This window comes from Rutidosis leptorrhynchoides, unplaced genomic scaffold, assembly GCF_046630445.1.
Source record: "Rutidosis leptorrhynchoides isolate AG116_Rl617_1_P2 unplaced genomic scaffold, CSIRO_AGI_Rlap_v1 contig232, whole genome shotgun sequence".
In the NCBI taxonomy this organism is placed as follows: Eukaryota; Viridiplantae; Streptophyta; class Magnoliopsida; order Asterales; family Asteraceae; genus Rutidosis; species Rutidosis leptorrhynchoides.
This window is the reverse complement of record NW_027266481.1, coordinates 49,358-72,813: the sequence shown is the minus strand read 5'-3', so window position 1 is coordinate 72,813 and position 23,456 is coordinate 49,358. Positions and strand designations below refer to the sequence as shown.

Sequence of the window (23,456 nt, the reverse complement as noted above, 5' to 3'; positions counted from 1 at the left end):
ATAATTTACGATTTCATTTAAGAGTTGTAATTAGAGAAATTAGAATCAAGGATTTATAATCTAATTTTACAAGACTTATAATTCGAGTTTTTAATCTATAAGTAAATTTCATTTAAGAGTAGCTATTAATTGATTTAAGGTGAGTTGATTAGAAATTCAAGTAAAATATTAGAAAAAATATCTTAATCCCGTGCAACAAGAGAAATTAGAATTAAACAATTGATTACATCGGTTAATCAATTAATATCCTTTTAGATAATATCCTTTCAATATCTAATCTTATTTAAATTATGAGGCTTGATGATTTTTTTTTTTCAAGGATTTTCCATGCATTTGTGAGAAAACTAACCAAAAACTAATTTAGACTGTTTATGATGTTTTGGAAAATATAAATTATTTTTTGGATTTTCAATTTTTTATGAAATTTTTTTACTATTTTAAACTGAAAGTAGGGACCCGGGTCGGATATCCGGATCAGGCCCGGTCCCTATTTAAACCGGGTCGGGACCAGCCCAAGGCGAGGCCCGGACCCCCAGGGCCTTGGACTCCTCGACTGGGCTGAGCCGGCCAATGGGCCCGGTTCGCCTGGCCCGACGGGAGCACCTGAAAAGAAAAAGAAGAATTAGTCAAAGCCAGATGCTAACAAAAACCAAGTCTGGCCCAAGAGAGCAGAGTGAGCCCAACAGGCCTAATTCATCTCAGCCCAAAAAACAGAACGCTAAAGGCCCGATCGGATCCTTGCATCCGACACGGCTTTGACCCGACTCGCGCCTCTCCCCTTCCCCGCCTCTCCGCGGCGCCGATGGGGGCGGTCGAGCGGGTCACGGCCAAACCGCAGCGAGCAGCGCCGATCGTCGTGGGATCGGCAGACGCGACGACGAAGCGGCGGGCAGCAGCAGGGACGACGGCGCGAGGTTCGGCTGAGATCAGCGAGCGGCCACCTCCGTCGTCTTTCGATCGGGCGGTGGGTCGCAAACAGCAGCGACTCGGGCTGGTGGCGGCGCGAGCGGGCGGCGTCGTCGGTGGCTGAACAGCAGTGCCCGCGGCGGTGGGGCTCGGTCCCGGGTCTCTCTCTGATCTCGCCCTCTTTTCTCTCAGATCTCACCCCCTCCACGATCTCTCCCAAATCTCGCCGCAAAGAGCTCCCCCAATTTTTCTCTCATCCACCGCCCAGATCTCTCTCTCGTCCCCCGAGATCTCTGTAATCCACCGCCCTCTCTACCGATCGGCCTCCCTCCCCTTTTATAGGCGCGGATGGCCACCGCCGGCACGTGGGAGCAGGCGGTTTTGCCACTGGCCGGGCCTACGGCTAGCTGCCCTCCATCGCGTCGCCGGCCTGCCCGCGATGCCCTTCGTCCGGCAGCATTGAAGACAACTGCTCCGCCGTCCCACCCGTCCTGGTTTCCCGCCGGCCACTGCGTTGCTCCACGGGCGTCGCCGTCTTCTGCGCGTCGCTGTTCTCCGTGCGCGTGAGGCGCAGCGCAAGGAAGAAGAAGGAGGGGAAGGGAGAGAGCCGGGCCGCGGGGTCCTGAGTTAGGCGAGACCGGCCCGGGCCCGTGCGCGGGGAAGAAGAGAAAAGAGGGGCTGGGACGAAAACCCAGCCCCCGAGCCCCCTTTCATTTTTGTTAAAATTTTATTTATCCGAAAATAGGGGAAAGTAAAATACAAAGTAAAAATTAGTAGATGCAAATAATATTAATACCTAGATGATGTGAAAATACTTTTTTGAAAGGGCCAAATTGGTCCATAATTTTCTAATATTTAACCGACATTTAGGCATTAATAAGTCGAGGCTTTAAATTGTTTTCTCTTCACCCATTTTAACATATTGGATTCTCAAATGAGTACTAACATTACAATATGATCTGTTTTTAACGTTTAGCCTTTGGCACGTGTCATGTTGAAATAGGGATATGATATGAATATGGTTTATTTAAATGTGTTTAGTAAATGTGTAGAATCGAAAATTAAACGAAATTACATATTACCCCTTAAGATCAATGACCAAAACAATGCGTCAACATTCACTTTTGAGTAACAATCATTTGGCCTTGGATATCACAATCAACAATAACAATCAAAGCAACATAGACCACAAGGACGGAGGGAGAAGGGTTGAACTCGAATAGCGAAACATTAACAAAACATGGAGGGAAAGCCGTGAGTCCATTATATAAATCAAAGTGTTACTTTATAGATTCTTTAGGATAAAAATGTCTTTAAATATTATAATAAACGTACGGGGACGAAGGGAGAGGGGGTTAAACTTGAATAGCAAAACATTAACAGAAATGAAGAGAAAGCCTTGAGTCCATTTTATAAATCAAAGTGATATTTTATAAATTATTCAGGATAAAAATGTCTTTAAATATTACAATAAACATGTTAAGACGTATTCAATTCTCTAATGTCAAAGAAAAGCACATACTAACATCTTAACTTAAACACTGTGATTCTTATTTTAAAGGGTTATGTGAGTTAATTCGCATAAAACACGATTTTTTTCTCATGTCTGTTTATGAAATCTATTTGACTACTTATCGTGTCATGTAGTTGAAAATTGTCAGCCCTAACATTGTGTTTCAGGATCAGCCATTTCTAATCCTGGTCCAATTCTTTTTATTAGATGTTTGGATTGATTCTTTGCCCCTGTGATGCCCATACCTTGAATTAGACGGATTATGCAGTTTTTTAATTCATGTGAGAATGACAATCTGTTTTAATTAAAAAAAAACACATGACAAACAATTAAAATTTATTATAGCATTTACTCCTTCAATAATTTGTGACTCACTATATGTTTTTATTCTTACAGTAATCCAAAGACTGGTGTATTAGTAAAGCCATAAGATATATATTCAAGCCCATTAGACTAAATCCATGCAAATTCTTAATAAATCCCCTATGGGCAAAGAAAAGAACGAAAAAGAATAACTAATTCCTCTAGCCCTCGGCATTGAAGGGACATTTTAATTACTTCAATCTTGAGTTATTATTCTGTTCAATTTTATCCATGTAGTATTGTCCAACATTCAATTCAATCCCTAAACATTTAACTCCGTTAAATCTTTTCTTCTTGTCATTAAACTTCGTTGCAGCATTTGCTAATGTGGTGACATAATGCTCTTTTAATTTGCTGTTATTGATCACAGTGGCTGTTACATATTTGAACATTCTTGCCAATTAGCTAGATGTAAAAATGCATGAACAAACAAATCATTCTTTGTAAGAATGTCCATGACCCAAAAAGGGTAAAAATCTTTCAACGAGATTGGTCAGGCCAGATCGAGCCCATTAAAGGAGCCCAAGGCTTAGCCAGCTCGGTCGATAGGTCTAGAAACGTAAGGGCGGCCCACTGAGCCACCACATTTGCGATCCATCATAATTTTTTTAGGTGGAAATTTGCCCCTAGTCATGCCAATTTACAACTTTATGAAGTACACTGCATTTCTCAGGAGACAAAATAAAGAATTATTATCTGCCCAAGAATACAAAAGGTCAAAGGGTGAAATGGCACGTGAGTACTTTGACTTTGTTGGGCCACATTGAGATAAAATAGCCGAATTCCATCACGTCTTATCTAAATTGTTGAAGTTATAATACTACAAAAAAATTCAAAACTAATACATCTCCGACAAATTATATATATATATATATATATATATATATATATATATATATATTAATTATCAAAAATCTCAAATTCGTACAGCTGTAACAAAATTACTCCAAACAAATTTTTTAACCATAAAAAACTCATAAACCAATACAAGTTTACTTTCCAAAGGTAAAATCTTAAACCACACTAGACAATTGTCACGTGTCATCCAACTCAATAATTTAACTATAAAATTTAATGAAAATTAAAAATTAGTAAATTTATCATAAATGAAAAATTTGAATTTTTTGTAATAAAAAAAATTAATTTAGGATAAATTTGTTACAAGTGTGCCAATTCAAAATTTTTCACAATATTAACCTAATTATGTAATAGAAATATCTTTTCTAATTTTGTGACATCGTAATTGATGAATTTAGTATCATTTGGGTAAAAGCTCATACCAGTTTGAACCCATCATTCTTTTGCCCTTTCTTTTCTTCCACGAGCGACGACCTAATTTCCGCTAACAAAGTAGGTCGTTTTCTTGTCAAGAGAGTTTTGATGAGGATAAGAAAAGGTGTCATGTAAAATGATTCAACATGGACTCAATTCTTGTGTTTAGCTGCACTAATCAAATTCCTTTTATTATTCTCTAGCAAAAAAAGATAATGTTATTTTTTAAGGCAATTTTTTTATATGACAAAGGCATTAGAAAAATCTAAAATTCTCCGACTTATTTAATGAGATATTTGAAATTTTTTAATGATTGGATCGCTAAAGTCTATGTTTTTTGTTCGAAGTTGATCTATTCGTCAAAATTTATGAGCGAAATCTTGACAGGATTGTTAATCCGCTGTTAATTCTAACGTAGCATTTGAAAAATTAAAAAGGAAATCACAAAGGAAGGATATTGAATATACTAAATATTAAGAAAAAAGGAAATTTGAAAAAAGACAAGACAGGAGGGAGGTGGGGCGCCATCAAGGTTGCGTTACCTCAGGCTATATCTAGCTCAAATCGAACCAACCCTCACCAGCGTTTGGGCGCCCATGATGGGGAAGCATTCGACTTAGCTCCATCAACACACTTAGCACCATCATTGCTAGCCAAAATAGAATTTCGCCGTAACATGTTCAATGGGTTAAGATTGAAATTTCCAACTAAAGCAGTACTGAACTATTCTTGCCGAAGTTATCAATATCAATAGTTAATGAATATCAAATTCTCGGTAAGATATATTAGTCATTGATTTCTCGGTACATTTTATTAGTTACTAATCTAAAAGTTTATCAACAACATCTCAATGGGAGGCCATTCTAAACAACTTTCTTGATTATTTGATGATGTCTTGGGGTATTTATCTTCTGATGAAGGTGGGAGCACAAATTTTGTAAGGCTAAAGAATCAAGAGTACAAGTTCCCAAGTCATTAAATGCATCTCTATTTTCCTATGAGTTTTCGATGTTATGTAAGTTTCAAGAGTCAAAATTCTAAGTTCCTATGTCTTTAATGATAGGCTAGTTCCAATGTCTATTTATTACTTTTATATTTCCTAAGTTATATTTCTTTTATAAATAGTGGAAGCCTCTCAATCGTAACCAGACTAGATTTAATGAATAAAAATGCTTGAGATTTCCTCTGTGTGAGCGTATATCTTTCGAGAGTAGATAACTCCTATTTCAATTACCCATGCAAAGTGGATTACTCCTCGATGGTGAGCTAAAAAACCCTTTATTCTCGGCCTGTAGATTTTTCTTTTAAGTCTTGATGGTGAGTTTCTCCTATCCTGAAATCCTTTATCCTTGACATGTGATTCATCCTTTAAGCTTTGGTGGTGATCTTTGTTTATCCTTATCATCATCCTTGGTTGGTGGCACATCCTTTATACCTTGGTAATGATCGTTTTCTATCATTGCTTTTGCATTCATCCTTCAACAACCATTCCCATACACTTAACCAAAAAAATCCCTACGTTTTCGAATCACTCACCCATGCATGTCCCTACATCCCAAAAAGGAGGTGCTGCCACACAGTGTTTTTTTTTTTTACTCTTCCTTGGTTTTTGGTTTCTTCTCCAAATTTCCTAATAGTTTTAGCTTCAAATGACGGGGCATGATGAATTAAAAATCTAATTGTAAAAAGATTTATGGTCTTGGCATAATTAGCTTAAAAAAGATTTATACGGAAATTGAGTACAACTCTCGTGTATTTTATCTTTTCTGCTATGGCGATATGACGTTGATTTCACGTCAACATCTGTAGCTTTATTTTAATGGAAGGATCGACTCATACGAAAAATATGTACTTTAAAGACCCAATTGTACAAAAAAAAAAAAAGACTATTGAGACACCTGATTGGACAATTTAAAAAGTACAGAGACCTGCCGATGGGGTTGTATTTTATAGGGAGGATAAGTTCTCGATACGATCTGATTCCAACATAAAATTGAGAACTGACCACGAGTTTGGTTCGATTTTGGTCAAGTCCAATGGAATTGGTCTAATATGAAGTGAAAGAGAAAAGAAACTTGAAAAATTCCTTTGTATTCACTCTAATTTGATAAATATTTTTTGTGTGTATTTATATTACAAAGTGCAAACGATAAAAGGGAAATATAAAAATACGGATTCATTTTGAATCACTAATTGATGTCAATCTAAACCATAAATTGATTTGAGTATCTTCAATCAAATAAATTGCACAAATCATTTCCTCAATATGGTTATTTTTTTCCTACTACTTGGAACAGGATTGAAATAATACTTAATTTATATATCACTAATCTTTTTGAAGAAAAAAAGTGATGTTGTTTATTTAGTCTAGTTCCTCCTTGGAATTGAGAACCATATCACCTAGACACCAGTTCCATTTTTAGGAATCGGATTGACACTCATGAAAATCGGACCCAATAGGCTAGTTCAGACTGATCTAGTCCGAACAAATCCTTATTCAGGTGGTCCATTTTTCACACTTCTAGTATTTTTACCCCTTTTTTCTAAAGCACATATTACTCTCCATAGTCTCTCTTCCTCAGTCTGTTTGTACTATCTGACAAAATGGTAAACTTGACTAGATCGACAAATTGCACATATTGTCTTTTTCAATCACAAAAGTCATGTGCAAGATTCGTTTGAAGTATTTTGAAGAAAACTTTAGTGAACGGATTTTTTACTAGAAAGCTAAAACGGACGTGCCCAAAAAATTTTGTCCTACCGTTATAAGTTACTTTTGACTTTCAATCAAAAATTTGACAATGAAAAAAAAATATTAAATCTAAAAAAAGTCTGGAAAAAACTACGTATGACACTAATTATTGATATTTGTATATCGAAACAGCCGTTAGATGTATTTGACTAGAGAAAGGTTGAATTGTGCGAAGCACAAAATTTATGAATCGCAATAGGTGAAAATAAAAAAAAAAATTGCTCTAAATAGACTAATTTAAGTGATTGTAGAAGCTCTAAAAAAGTAGACTTATGATATGTTTACGAATGTAAGCAATATGGTAGGAATGAAAATTCGGATGAAAATAATATCAAGAAAAATTAAATCTTCTGTGGTTTCATTGCTTTGATCTTTTACCTTGTAAAAATTTTCAATTAAAAAGCTAATTCAAGATATTAGGTTTGGGAGAGGATGATACAGCCGTGATAAGAATTCGTAAAAAAGCAAAATGGGACGACCTTCAACATGCAAATCGAAATGAAATATATAAGTAAAAAATGTGTAACTGAAGAACGACATAATGAATGATGAAAAATAGAAAAGTCAAATTATAGTACGAAGAAGCTTGGCTCCAATACTTATCGGTCAGATTCAAAAACTTAGCCGTCGGGTCACAAGTAACTTCATATATACATGATGTATGAAAAAATCGCGAAACCAAGTGATGCCGTTTGGTCACAAGTGACTTCATATATACATGAGGTATGAAAAATCGCGTAACCAAGTGATGTAAGAACTTTCAAAGGCCCTCATCCAGGTGGCTCTGGGTCACACTTCTTGAGTTTCAATTTATTTATTTTTTTGGAATTTTTTGTCTTTAATTTCATGCGATTTGCATGGGATGGATCACAAATGCTGACGCCTTCGATATTCTCATGTTCAGCCGCATGAAAAACATATTTAAGAATGTAGGTGGATCCAAGACGGCAAAACTTCATGGTCAATGCATTATGAGCCGCATGCTTTTCACCCTCGTAATACTATTAACGTACGCCACCTCTAACGAAAGTGACCTTATCTTATGGCCCAAGAAAAGGGAAGGGGACCTAATACCGCTCGATATCATATTCTTTCATAACTCTTTTGGCCATTTAAACAATAGAAAAGCCCTAGATTAACAAGGTGTTGGCTTAAATGGTAAAAAAAGTTTATTTTTCTCCTTACGATCATAAGGTTCAAGTCTTGTTGAGGGTATTACAAGAAGAAAATCCTAAATGTATCCAGACGATTTTGGGGAGTGTGTGTGCCCTTAAGATAAACCGGAGAGAATCAGTCGAGGTGCGGTGTGCGAAAGTTGACCTGCACACTACCTGGTCACTAAATCATAAAAAAATTATAAAAAAAAAAAAAAAGAGAGGCCCGTGTTCAGTCACTCACGTTATGCTTAGGTTATGCCAAGCTGTGATGAATATGAGTCGATTTAATATGTTCGAAATGGAAAGGAGGCCGTTGCTTGCTGTGGACTAACAATAAATGGGGACAACGTGTGCCCTAAAAGCATGAATTGGAACTCGTCTACTACTTTATCCAACGAGTGCCCTTATAACTTTCACAAAATATGAATGTTGACATATATATCAACATATATTTTTATCATAGTTTTTGAATATTATATGATATTATAAATTTTGACTGATAAATGTAAAAGTACTTTTTATTTAATCTAAGTCTTGACAAACAAGTCAAGCACACCGTATAAGACAAGTTTCAATTTTCAATACACTAAACACACTTCACCAGGATAGTTTTTGCATTGAAAACTGTAATATTTACTTAATGAGTCACTTAACAAGTGCCTCTAATACACCTATAAACAAATTCTTGTACAAAATAAGGAAATTACAGTCACCTTATGGACAATCTTGACTATTGGACTAAAGAGAAAGTGTCAATAGCGAGTCTTGAATATATCTAATTAAAGAGTGGGTCAGGAAGGGATGGTTAGGAGTTGGACCTAAAAGTCCTTTTCCATTATCTTAAAAAGTATTAACTTTTCTTTCCACAGCTATAAAGCCTAAGCAAGCCTAAATGGGCATGTGCTTGAATAGATGAAAAAACCCCTTAGTATGCGCTCGATGAAATGGCATAATTGTCTAAGTCCTAATTCTATTATACGGTGACCAATTCAATTATAAGCATTTCAATTATGTTAATTTAATCATAAACATTTTAAAATTTCAAAATTTGTATTTATTTATTCAATTTTCTTTTCCTTTTTTTTTTTTTCCTGTTGAGGGTTGGTGAGGACTACAACTCTCACTAGTGGCTAATGAGGGCTAGCAAGCCCTCATCCAGTGCTTGGTGGGGGTTGTCGAGCCTTGAGTGGCCGGTCGGCCCTTGCCTGACAACCCCTCCTTGTTGGTCGGCCCCCTAGTTAAGAGAAAGGTCTATAAAAATTTTGAAAATTATCCACATCACGGATTGCTAATCAAAATTGGCCAAAATTACTTGTTAAAAGACTTATAACTAAATTGGTACAATAAAAGGTGTGGAACTTAATTGACTGCCGTATAATAGGTTTAAAAATTTTGGACAAATTTTCCCCTTGAATTTGTCCTTGTTCAAACCTTAGGGGCTCATCTAGTTACCATAGCAATGAATCATGATCAAGTCTAATTTTAAGATTTAAATTGCAACATTTCAACATACGTAAGTGTTTTTCCTATTTGCACTGGAGACCTTAATATATAGGTTATTAAAGTGTAATCTTTCTTGTTTGTAATTCTTTGTTGAGCAACCATCGTTGATCCTTCAAAATTAGTTTGTAGACTCCCAACTTTGGGTTTTTTCTGACTAAATCAAGACGAAGTCAAAAGGAAATCGGTGGAGGAATAAACGCATTGATGCTTGGTCGAACTCCACCTAAAAATTGACTGGCAATTAGCCAAATTGCGTGCAACTTGTTCGCCCATAAACAAAAATCACGTGCGACTCGCTAGAGGGGATTGGTCGGCCTTGGTTTGGCAACAAGAAAAGGACTGCACGAAGCACAGATTTTTCAGTAAATTTGGTTCAAAATTTTAAGGGATAAACGCATAAACAGAACTTAACATTTTAACCGTTTTAATTGAAAATTGAAAATTTATTTTGATAAATTGAGGATTTAAGGGTTTGAAAAAAAAAAACCTCAATCAGGTTTTGAGTGCTCAGTCTTGACAGGGGATTGAAATAGAGAGAAAAACAAAATAAATAAATGGATGCAGAAAAAAGGAAGAGAAAAGTGAGAAGAGAAAAGTGAAAGTGAAAAGTCCTTTGAGTAGTTGATAAATTTCTATATATTTTACAAAGTGAGCTTCTCTTTATATATACAATTCAAGGAATCGTGATTCAACAGAATCTGTTTACACAAGTTTTTTTTTTTGGTCGGAAAAGGAAGGAATATATTAACAACGTGAAGAACCAGAGAAGCCCGTAGCATGGGCGTTAGAATACAAAAGATCTAGAAGAGAGACAAGAGGGTTCAAAAGAAGAGTGCCATTACAATGGGCCTTGACAGCCCAATCAGCCACAAAATTGGCCTTCCTCCTACAGTGTCACACGGTTAGGTTAGGGAAGAGAGAAAATTTGCCGTCACTTCGGCAAGGAGAGATCTCATCTCCCATGGAGTCGTGGTCGGATCCTGAATAGCTTGCACCAGCATCAAGCAGTCAGATTCAATGATGAGCTGATTCTGATGCTTCCCTTTGCTAAGCAGATGATCAAGGGTGATAGTAAGCGCTTGAGTCTCGCTCTGCAGAGCTGATGTTGTAGGAAAATCATAGGTAAAGCCATGTAAAAGATTGCCGAAATGATCTCTATGGATGCTTGCCATCGCACCTGTAACACTATCAGAATAATAGGCTCCATCGATGTTGATTTTTACCATTCCAGGTTTTGGAGGCCGCCATAGCATATCAAGTTGAAGACATGACCGGGTTGCTCGCTGCAGCAACTGGTTAGTAATCTTGGCGGTGCGAACCTGGGCAAAAGCCAGATCTATAACCTGGAGATGATCGGGACATTGTTGCCGAAAGATAAACTGGTTTCGCGCCTTCCAAATGTGCCATAAAAGAGAGGCAATCAGTTCCAGATCAGGATAGTTATGCCTTTGTTCAATCTGACCTATTAACCATGCATCCATTCTTGTTATTGATTGCTGATTGATGGGAATATTAATATGTGAATGTGACCATAGCCGGCGTGTCCATGAACATAGAAGGAATAGGTGTTCTGTAGTTTCTGGGTTTAATGTAGAGCAAAGAGGGCAAGTTGGGTCTGTAATGATGCGTCTATTGAATAAATTATCCTTGGTGGCGAGAGCATTGTGGCACACCGACCAAAGGAAAGGTCGAATCTTAGGGGGAAGCTTTACAGCCCAAATAGCTTTCCATAAAGACTTCAGTGGGTGATAAGATGAAGAAGCTATATTAGGTTGGCTACTGAGAAGAGTTTTTCTGAAAGTGTTATATCCATTCTTCACAGAATATATGCCATTTACCATCCCTGTCCAAATAACTCTATCGGTAGTGTAGTGAGGCCGAACCTGAATTTTGAGTATATCTTGGACTGTAGAGGCATCAAATTGTTGATGAAGAAGAGGAACATTCCATCTGTTGATGTCCAAGTGTAACAATTCATTAACAATTGACAGGGCATTTTGAGGAGCAGGGCCCCCTATGATTCCCCTAAGAAGCCATCGGTCCTCCCTGATGTTGATTGATTGTCCATTACCAACAGACCATCGGAGATTAGGTAAGATGGAATCCCTCCTAAAGAGAATACTCTGCCATCCCCAGGAAGGTCTTGATCCCTTATCAACGTGCATAAAATCATAAGAGTGAAAGTAGAGCCCCTTAAACAGTGTACTCCATAGCGCCATTGGATTATGGAATAAACGCCATGCTTGTTTACCAAGCATGGCTTTATTAAAGTCCTGAAGATCTCGAAATCCAAGACCCTCATTGGACATGGCATACTGATGTATCGCTTGTATGACAGTTTTTAATAAAATTTCCTTGCCACCCTTAGATAATAGACTTTCTTTCCAGCCTTCTAGTTTGGCATTTACCCTTCCCAAAGTCCAAGCAAACCTGTCCCTCTTGGATCTGCCCCAATCCGATGGTATACCTAGGTACTTTCCAGTCCTTTGAAGCACTGGGATTTAGAGCACTCCAGCTAAATTTTCTTGTAAACTAAGAGGACAAGCTTTGCTGAAGAAGATGCCGGATTTATTTCTATTTACTTCTTGGCCAGTAGCAAAGCAATCTTGATTAACAATGTTTGCTAGATTCTGACATTCAATTACTGTACCATCTAAAAAAAAAATAGCATCATCAGCAAAGAACATATGAAAGAGAGTAGGACACCACCTGTTCAGTTTGATGCCTTTGAGATGACCCATGGTAATGGCTTGGTGTATAAGATGGGACAATAGATTCGCCATAAGGATAAAAAGGTAGGGGGATAAAGGGTCGCCCTATCTAATACCTCGAGTAGGCTGAAAATAATGTGAAAGGTCACCGTTGAACTATCGTTATGCATTGCATAATCCATTGAACCCATGTAGCATGAAAGCCAAGAGTGAATAGATAGTCTTTGAGAAAATCCCACTCAACTCGGTCATATGCCTTTTGCATATCCATTTTGAGAATAGCTCGATATTGGCGTCTGCATTTTCTGACTTTAAGTTGATGAAGCACTTCTTGGATTATTAGTATATTATCTTGAATTTGACGTCCACTAACAAAAGCGCCTTGCTACTTGGAAATAATTGCAAGCATGTAGGGCTTAAGGCGATTGGCAATCACCTTAGAGATTATTTTATAACCATAATTGCAAAGACTGATGGGGCGGTACTGATCTAATCTTTCAGGATGTGGTACCTTAGGGATTAAGGATATGACGGTTTTATTGAGGACCGGCGGCATCACTCCAATAAGAAAGAATTGTTGCACTGATAAGAATAGCTCATCCTGGAGATTATCCCAATGATACTGATAGAAAAGTCCATTCAAGCCATTCGGTCTTGGGGCTTTGGTAAGCCCCAATTGAAAGATAGCCTCCTTGAACCTCCTTCTTGGTGACAGGAGCTTTTAAGGACGTGTTCATCTCATTAGTAATAACCTGAGGACATTGTTGCAGAATGGGCCAGTAATCTCGATGGCCCACTGTTTGATAAAGGTTTGAAAAATAATCTGTCATCATCTTCTTCAAAATGCTGGGATCATGCACCCAAGCTTGAGTATCATCCTACAGCATACTAATTTTGTTGCATTGTCTTCGTTGCGTAGTTGTTGCATGGAAGAAGTCCGTGTTCTTATCCCCTCATCTAAGCCATTTAAGTCTAGAACGCATTGCCCAGAACTGTTCTTCTTGCTACCATATCTTCTAAATTTGCTCTTTCAAGTCAGTAACCAGCGATGCATCATAAGGATGAAAAGTTTGATTCGCGTGATTTAGAAGTTGCTGGTTCAAAGCTGCAAGTTGATGATGACCCTTTGAAAATTTGGATATGCTCCATTGAGTCAAAGCTGAGGACACCGCCTTAAGTCTTAAAGGAAGGCCAGAAACTTGTGGCCTAGTGGAAGTCCATGACCAAGCAACAACATCACGGCAGTCAGGTTCCTAAATCCAAAATGCTTCAAAGATGAAAGGCCGAGAATGTTTACAAGGTGCTTCTACAGTGGTTAGGAGTAAAGGCTGTGGTCTGACCCCACCGTAAGTAATGCAAACAACTCAGCCTCGGGTAAAGCGAGGCGCCATTCCAGATTACAAAGAGCCCTTATCCAACCGTTCCTTAACAAAATCATCACCAGCCCTATGGTTCATCCAGGTAAAAGAACACCCCTTGCTTTCCATGTCAATAAGTGAGCAATCATGTAATAAGTCCCTAAAAGCTTGCATTCTATTTGAGTCAGCAAAATGATTACCTATTTTTTCCCAGGGATATAGTACTTCATTAAAATCACCGACACAAATCCATGTAAGGGTGTTGAAGGCAAATAAATCGAAGATCAACCTAAAAGAGTCGACGCTGCTGAATACTAGATGGGGCATGAATGCAGGTTAGTCTCATTTTATCACCTCCTATTAAATCGATGCAAATGACATCACAAAACTCTAGAGCAAAGCGATCCACCGTTAGCTTAAACTGATCATTCCAAAAAAGGGCCATCCCCCCAGTTAAGCCAATAGGATTCATCTAAACAGAGTTAGAAAATTGGAGTTGATTTTGAACCCAATTAAGTACCACTTCTTGGTTCTTCGTTTCCATCAAAAAAATAAGGTCAGGCCTCTCATTAGCCACTAAGGCCTTGAGGGATTGAATTGTCAGGGGGTTGCCCAGCCCCTAACAGTTCCAGCTCAAAAATTTCATTTGTTACTCGATGGCTTTTTGGGCAAGCCACCACAACCCATTGGTCGACTTCTTCAGCCTCCAGAATAGGAGTATCCAGTAGTTGAGTATCATCCAAGTCATCAAGTAGATGTAGTTGTGCAGCATAAGGAGAGTACCGCTTCAATTTTTTTCTTGTACCTGCTTTGGTGTTGAGTTAGGTCTGCTTTGTCTTTTTAGAATTGGAACCACATAGTGTCTAAATTTGAGGAGCTTTCATCTTTGTAGAGACGAGATCCATTACTTTTGTTATTGGAGACTTGGATCGCTGGTCTACTGAACCTACTTATGGTGTCGCTGTTAGAGCCTGAGGTAGGGCTAGTGCCTGAAGAATGGCCCTATTACTTTGGGCGATAGGTGGTTGAGCCGGAACTAGCTGATGTGAAGGTGGGGGAGTTTCCGGAATAACCTCTTCCAGTGATCCAAGTAAGTCCTGTGGTTCATAGAAAACTTTCCAGTAGGGACTATGCTCACGAACTTCCGCCCTAAGCCACTGACCATATGCCATTTTTTTCTTTGCCCTCCATCTTAGCTTCAGTAAAAGGGTAATCCTTACAGTACATAGCGTAGTGTCTGAGCTTACCATAGGAATAACAGAAATGGGATAAGTGTTCATACCGAAAATCTAGCCATAATGTCTTCCCATTAAGATTGATTAATTGTCTTGTCTTTAATGATTCTCATACATCAAGATCAACCCTTACTCTCACAGTTCGAAGTGAAACACCCTCCTTGCTATCTATCCGAACTTCCAGGACTTTTCCTATATGCTTGACAGCTCTTTCTACCATGTTGACAGAGCACCATTCTAATGGAATTCCAAAGACTTGCACCCAGAATGCACAAGTCGAGAAGTCATAACAATGCAATAGCGTATTAAGGATCCAAGGTGTGAAGATTACTAAATGACCAGAAAAAAGCCAGGAACCCCTATCCAGAACATGTTGTCTGTCTATATCATTTTTGAATTTAGCGACATACAATCTTGCTTCACGAATAGAAATATTGACCTCGTCTATTTTCCAAAACCGCCGTAAAGTACTTTGAAAGGCTAGTAAATTTATGGATAGTTCGGATAGAATTTTACCAACCAAAGTCAATTTGCATTCTTCAACTATCTCTGCAGGTGGCACATCATTCCAGACCTCAATATGTTGTTCTAGCCAGAGTCGGCCCATTCGGGAGCATAAAGCAGCGAGACGAGAGACTTCGTCAAAAGCATTTCCATCCACGTATTCAGCAATCAGCAATTAGCATCAACCAGAGGGACAAACACGAGAGATGAGGTACATGCAGTGTGTATGCGAATTGGGTCAAGACAGTTGGGGGTGAAGGAGGCAGAACTCAAGAATAGGTAAGAATGGGAAGGAAAAGATGAAAACCAGAACAAGGCAAAGCAACCGAACTGATTAAACAATGAAAGACATGCAACAACTATACGAAGTGAATTGACAGAAATCAAAGACAGGAAAGGCATTGAAGGAGAAGATGAAGGCCAGACCATAGTGAACCATAATGATTCTGACTCATCTTGATTCACAACAGGTAGGAGTTAAATTTGGCAGGAAATTTGGAGATGGATGAGAATTCGGAACGGATTACGAACAAAGCAAAACATCAACGGTAAACTAAAGATGGAAACAGGGATGAATGTGAGGATAGAAAGAGGGATGAAAGCAAGGTGAATAGGGCAGGAATTAGGTTTTGGGGTTTGAATTTACCATGAGGGTAGAAAGTATCTCTACATTTCGAGAAGGAGAAAAAATGGGTCTGCTTGGTCTTTAGTGTGTAGTTGCTAGAAGATATCTTGTGCTAAAGATGGGGAAGAAAATGTTAGGGGATGTTGGAGCCCGCCGATGTGAACTTTAACTTGTTTAACATGCGCTATCTTATCAGTGAAATTTAGGACATGAGAAATGACATGTGGCAAATTGCTAAATATTCCACGCATGAGCTAATGCTTGAATTCCACCTACGATAAGGGGGGACCTAACTGTGACTTATAAACTGGAGTTTTCAACAACCAAAATATAATCTTAAATAATCAATACATAAACGGCCATATGAGGTATTATGGGACCACTACTTATTATTTTAAAAAACTTAAGCCATTAGATTATTTTGTAAAATGGCGTGATTTGATATTTAAATTATTCTAACAAGCCAAAAACGTGAAGTTATGTTTATATAATTTCCCCAAAATTTTAACTCCTTCCACTTCGTTAACAATAAGCATAAATTGGTTTTTTGTCTTAGCAAGTTTAGCTCTTAAATCATTATCGTAACCTGAAGAATATCGTCTTCTTTTTTTGCACAAATGTCACGTCAAATTAAATTCTGTAATCTCCTTATTATCTAGTGAGATCTCTCTCATTGGTCTCTCCTACAAATTTACTTAAATTGATAAATAAGGCAAAAGAACATTCCAAGTGTCAAAAGTTAGAAAAGTGACGCTTAAATGTCACTTTTTTTTTTTTCAAAAAAATAAGATACTTGAGTGCCACATCCGGTGAATCCCGCCAAATCCTACGTAGCAATTTTTTCATTAATTTTGCCTGCTTAGATGGCTCATTGAAAAGCTGACTCAGTAAAGAAACACAAAAACGACATTGTTTTGGCACAATTCCAATTTTAATAAAAAAATTAATTAAATTATTATTTTTTAAAAAAAAAAAAAAAGAGAGAAGGAGGTTCAGCTGAAGGCTGAGGGCTAAGCCCTTGCCGCCGCTGGCTAAACCTCCTCCTTTTTTTAATTTGGTTTTAAATTTAATTTAATTAATTTTTATATTAATTATTTACTCACATCAACATCAAAACGACGTCATTTTTGGCATTTGTCTAGCCACATCAGTGTGCAAAAATAATGTCGTTTTGCACTTTGCTTATCGAAAAATTGTTATGTCAGTGTTTGGCCGGATTTTCTTGCCGTTGGCACTTAATTGATCCATTTTGCTTCGGTTGTAACACTTAAGTGTCACTTTCCTAACCTTTGGCACTTAAATATCTCTTCGTACCAAGTTTTTGCACTCTAGGTGTCCCGGACTCATTAAATAATGCCTTGAGTTTGAATTTGTACATGAAATTCGATCCGCTTGGATGATATAGATCTGTTCATTAAACGGTGGGAGAAATTCCAATGAACCTCTTGAAAGGTATATAAATATATATGTTGAGATTTATTTTAACTGGGCTGGATAAATATCCAAGTTTGACTGAAAAAAGAAATTTAAGAAAGGGAACTTTTCTTGCGGAACAAAAAGGAAAATCTCTCTGGCACTACAAGACAAAATTAGGGGAACGCATATTCTATTTTATTTGTTTTATGGGTAGAGAAATCCTTGTCCGAGAAAGAAACAAAAAACATGGGTTTTGCTTGTATTCTTCTTAGCCTGACACAGCCTCATTATGACATCCAAAATTTTCTAGGTTAGATAACAATATTTGGCATGTAAAACTAAGTCTTAATTAGCTGGGTATTTTGGATAGCACCTATGGAATCTCAAGTAGGTAATTAATTCTATGACATATGATAAGTATGAGTGTTGGTTTTTTGCAACTATAATTGTTTAAAGTTTATTGCGTTAAGATTAAATTTATAGATGATGACATGTACGTTGATGGTGTAGAGTGATGGTAATTAATTTATTGTTGTATTAATTGTAGAAAGGGACTGATATGCTCCAAATTACATATTTGATTGTTTTCAAGTTTTAAATTTACAAAGATGTAAATTCTCCTGGTCTCTAGTAGTTTTCATAGAATGTTGTAATGGGTTCTAAATATTTTTCCAAAATTATCATTGTTTAGAATGGACACTAATTTTCATGTCTATTTACCAAAGTACAAGATATCTTAGCAAATTATTAAAATATCTACTTTTGAACCCTAAAGTTAAGCCAAGTGTTACCCTTTGTTTTGTACACCTCTTTCTCATCCACTACCAAGTATTTCAACCCAAGTCTTCATTACTTTTATCACTTGTTATTTCTTCTTGTCCTTGAACTCTTGAGTAGTCTTCAAGTATGTACCCCTTGATCATGTGCTTTCATTCCTAAGTACTTCAAGTTATCATTGCTTTTTAACCTTAACTTATAAATCTTATCCCTTTGTAACTTTTGCATAGTTTACTATATCCATTCCTCTATTATATGCACTCAAGCTTTGAGAGAAAGTTTCAACTTGTTCTTACAAAGAAGATAGATCTCTCAATACTTTCCTCTTCTATTTTTGCTTTCCAATCTTCCAAGTAAAAGCAAAGATTCCACTCGTGTTGTTGAAGCTTCTAATTTCACCTTTTCAAGTGTTTGCATGGTGAATTATTAGGTTTCCTCTTCTTTTCATCAAATTAGTTTTGTTCATTAAAAAGATTGAGAATCGTCAATCTTTATTCTTGTTAAACTTTGCTTTGAAAGTGATCAAGGCTTTGAGTTGATTAAGTCTTTGCTCAAGGTAAGTGAAAACTCTAGGGACTAAGCTAAAATGATCTACTTGGTACGTTTGACTTGGTTATTTGATGGTTGCTAATTTTAGTTTGAATTTTGACATTAAGTGTGATGAGGTTATAATGATTGAGAATTAAATTATTGTGTTTGTTTGACTTAATTTGACGAGTTTTTACATGCCAAGGTTGTTATTAATTGACTTCTTGAGATTCAGTATAATAAAAAGTGGAATTGAAAAAATTAAACTAGAAAGTGATATTTTTATAATTCAACCAAGTTACCGATATACAAGTTAAGTGTTGCCAATTAATCAAGTTGTCAACCATTTTGATTGTTGATGTTCCCGTTGCCGATCTTTTTAGTATTTGATGTTCATGTTACCGATTCTCTAAGGATGTTATCATTACTTGCATGAGAAATGAAAAAATGTAAGTGTATTATTATTACTTATGTAAGTGATGATGCGTGGAAAAAAGACATGGCGATTGTATTTTAGTATTGACTTGGATAAGACGATGTCATGTACCACATGTTGATTGTGAGAATGGCTATGCAAGAAATAAGAAATGAGTGTTGAATTAATTGTTGATGTAAGGAAAATCACAACATTTGAGTGTTGTCATGTGCACTGTTATTATGTGATTATTTATGGAGATATTATGTTATAATTTCATCGCTCATATATTAACGGAGCAATGCAATGGAGTTGAGATGCTCCTAGAGTGTTCGTGATGCTCTACGAGTCCGAATACCTTAGAGTAGAGATACCCTCTTGTGTTGGGATGCCCTAAAAGTAATTAGAATGCCTCCAAAGGCGAGATATCCTGTGTATTAGGATGCCTCGTGAGTCGGGATGAAATGATATGCAATAATGAACATGATACATGTTTATTAATGAACCAATTGGTGATAATTATGCATCATAATATGTTATGTCAATTGCTTGTATTTAGTGAGTAATCTTAGGCAATGTTATTGATGGTTTTCACCGGCATGTCATGATAGAAAGAATAGTACATTTATTCATACAATTGCCTTTTATAGTTATTTTGTACTTATCTTGAACTCACGTTGTTTGTTGATACTAGGTTGACTGAAATATTTCATTTACTAGGTTTCAACTCACCACTTAATTTTCAGATATATAAGATGGATTACCCTCCCCAATTGGTGGTTTGGAGTTCCTATCGATGTTTATACTGGAAATGATGGTAGTGTGGTTCCACCGTATGGGTCGACAGGAATTTGTTAGACCACTTAGGACATGCATGATAACAATCATATTTCATGTCAAAACTATTTTCCGTTCTCGAGAACAAGTTTGGAACATAAATTCATTTGGTAACGTAATCGTTCTATTTTTGGAACAAATTTTTAAAGTAGAAATAGATTTGGAACATAAATAAGAAGTAAAAATTTTCCACTTCTATTTCTTTTAATAGAAAAAAGAAATAAAAAACTTCTCTCATTGCTTACTTTTGCCACGAGCCAACCACCCACCAACCTCTTGCCAATCACAATCCATTAGCTACCATCGCCGCCTGATATGGATAAATTTTATATTGTTATCAAACGTGTATTTTAACTCAGAAATTTGTCTAGGGAATAGAAATAGAAAAATCCATTTCTTGAACAAGAATTGATTTCTAGAACATATTAGTTATCATTTGCGCCCTTAGGATTTTGATGGTCCCCTAGTTTCAATAGAGATGGCTTATTGATGGGCAAGGTTGTCAATTCATAATGGATAACTTGACCTTTGTACACAAGTTTTTGGGCGTAGCATTGGCGATGGGCTACCCTAACCTTTGCTAATACTTACATATGTTGTATCTTGTTTAAATGTTGTATAAAATAGTAAACTTGTGGGATTTCTTGTAAGGGATATTTTGAAAATATTATTGTGCTTTCGCATGCCAATAATAAATATAAATTATAAAAAATGAACAATGTATATTGCACGTGACATTCTGGGGCATCACATACATGAAGGGATAAGGAACATACAAAGACACTTCTTGGACAATTGTACATAAAGCTTTTGCTTTGGATTTGAACACACATTGATTTTGTGCTATGAGTTTTACATCCAATTAAGCTGTTTATTTGTAAACACTCGGGGAGAGGGTATGAACAACAAGGGTGCCATAACTTTTTGTACAGCGCCTACTTTAGTGCCATAATTTTTGTTCACCCACTTAAGTGCCACAAATTTAAAAAATCAATCGTTTGAGTACTATCAATGATTTGTCTTACTAGAAACGACATGGACGACAATCGTTCTACATTGCTTTGCCAACATTAGCGTGGACAATTTTTAAGATTTGGTGAGGGCCTTTGCAACCAAGGGGGAGGTGGCCCTTGCCTAGATTCAGTGATGGTTTCCTGGCCGGCGAGGGTCCCCGGTGACCCTCGCCGGCCTAAAAAAGGGAAAAGAGCAAAAGAAAAACAACACAAAAAAAGATTAATATCCTAAAAAAACCCAAACCGGTACATCTATGACAAATTTACCCCAAACTATTTTTTTGACCACCAAAAACCCCAAACTTGTATACATTTGACAAATTTACCTCAAACTAATATACTTGTGACAAGTTTACCCTTTGTTAGTTTTTATTAAATTTTATTATCAAATTATTAGTTAAATGACACGTAACAGTTGATTAATATATCAATTTGGGATTTTATGCTCCATTTGTCACAGTTTACAATTTTTGTGATTTTTTTTGTATTAATCCAATTTAGCGAATGGTATATTTGTTACAAATATATCAGTTTAGAGTTTTTTGTGGTCAAATAAATTAGTTTTGGGTAAATTTGTCATAAATGTACTAGTTTAGAGTTTTTTATGGTTAGTCGGGGTAAATTTATCACAGGTGTACCGGTTTGGGGTTTTTTATGATCAAAAAAATAGTTTTGGGTAAATTTGTCACATGTATATTAGTTTGGGGTTTTTTAGGGTATTAACCAAAAAAAAATTAAAGTTCAAAAATCCAATTAGGATGATTTGCTAAAATTGGCACTCAAATAATCAATTTTATTTTGATGTAGCACTTAAGCAAGTGAAAAAAAAAGTTATAACACTCAAGTGAATATCATATAAAAGTTATGGCACTTTTGTTGTTCTTCTTTCACTAAGGCTTGGGTGGAATTTAAGTATGAGAAATACTTGAGCATATAAGTGACTATAACTCTGGTTATTCAATAATAGTAATTTATTTGCTACTAGCTCTCCCTATGAAATAACCACCAACACTTGGATTGAACCATGTGAACCTTTGTTGTCCATATTATTTCTCGTTTATTTCTCTAGTGATTCATGTTATGTAAATTGGAAGATCCTATTAATTTCCTTATTAATATTACAACAATTGGTATAAGAACTTGACTATAGAATTTTCTCAATTGTGATTTGGGGCTTTTACTTGTCTATTATCTAGAAATTTTGTTATTGCAATTATATTTGGAGTGAAACTAAAAGTTGAGAAGTTTAATGGGTGAAATTGTTGGGGTAAATAGGTTGTTTTCAAAGATTTTGATAGTTTTGCAGAAATCAATAGATACTATGCAAAGAGCAAGTAAAGCAAATATTTCAAATAACGTGAACAAGTTGAGTGCTGGCAAATAAGCATGAGAGAAACAAGAGCCCACAATGATATATAGTGATTCAGTTTTATCCCCACGTTTACATCTACTTCCACAATAGTAACTGCAAGTCAAGTTGGATTGTACTAGTAATCTGCTAGACAAGTTACAATTAGCAAACACCAATCCTACCATATGATAAATCACACTATTAGGAATTGGGTGCTGCTATCACTCTGTACACTTAATCTTTTACACGATTATAAGCCAGCAAAAATGCTATAGTGAAGATATTAAGAAAATAAAACACTTTTTTGTGAAGAATACGACTTTCAACAGTTTGGTTTCAAGGATCTTCTCTTATCTTATATAGTCATCTTCACTCTTCCTGTTGGAGATGTCTTAGAAAAGTAAAGAACCATTGAGATCCATCGGTGCTACTATTGAAGATAGAACTGCTCATACAATCCTTCTTTTCAAACATGTGAAGCTAGCCGAAAAAATTTTCTATTGTTATCCCGTTACTGATGGCTCTAACAAGTCTATCATAAGCCTTTTTCCAGTACTCTGACATCTTTTGGTTCTTCTGGTGCACATCGGCAAACAACAATGACTATATTGGATTATGCAACAATCATCTGACATGGTTGTTGTTCCAAGACATGATATATGTAGCATCGACATAAACATTGTCGTTAGCTAATCTTTTAGTTCATTGGTGTTGTTTACCAATAGAACATATTCGTGATATTTTTCCTTCCTGAATATCGCTTCTGTCTTTCATATACACTATTAGGAACATCTATAAATATCATAGTGCTTATTATATTAAAGATAGTTTTAAGATCATCAAAATTCTTGGAGATGTTTATCCAATAGAAATAACTCTAGGTTGTTGAGCGTTAAGATGCATGTGCTATTGATAACTCAAGATTTAGCGAAGGCATTGCATGGCAAAGACGAATTGGTGATTTCAATGAAGGAGGCTGACAAAGTAGAGCTAATGAAGAAAGAAAAATGTATAATCTTATTAAATCTATTGGATGAGATGTCAATAAAGGTGGTTGAGGAGAAAAATGCCGCAGCGTTGTGGGCAAAACTTCAAGCCCTTTATGTAAGAAGGGTTTGAACATTTTTGTTATAAATGTTAAAAAAGATGTTTCAATTTCGATACATTGAAGGTGCATCTATCAAATCCTACATAGATGAGTTTAATAAACTCGCATTTAA

At 36.5% G+C, this 23,456-nt stretch overlaps 2 protein-coding genes across 2 annotated transcripts; both read right to left on the bottom strand.

Moving 5' to 3' along the window:
- Positions 1 to 1,094: 1,094 nt before the first annotated feature.
- On the bottom strand, positions 1,095 to 14,007 carry LOC139882136 (uncharacterized). The gene is made up of 9 exons (XM_071866505.1): positions 13,890 to 14,007; positions 13,523 to 13,623; positions 13,221 to 13,430; positions 12,876 to 13,055; positions 12,689 to 12,778; positions 12,327 to 12,562; positions 12,112 to 12,119; positions 10,396 to 11,960; positions 1,095 to 1,613 (listed from the first exon to the last, which is right to left on the bottom strand). Exons 1-9 carry the CDS (start codon positions 14,005 to 14,007, stop codon positions 1,095 to 1,097), a joined length of 3,027 nt encoding a protein of 1,008 aa, XP_071722606.1.
- An 872-nt stretch (positions 14,008 to 14,879) lies between these two features.
- On the bottom strand, positions 14,880 to 15,377 carry LOC139882135 (uncharacterized). The gene has a single exon (XM_071866504.1). The coding sequence runs from the start codon at positions 15,375 to 15,377 to the stop codon at positions 14,880 to 14,882; it is 498 nt and encodes a 165-aa protein (XP_071722605.1).
- Between the last annotated feature and the right edge of the window lie 8,079 nt (positions 15,378 to 23,456).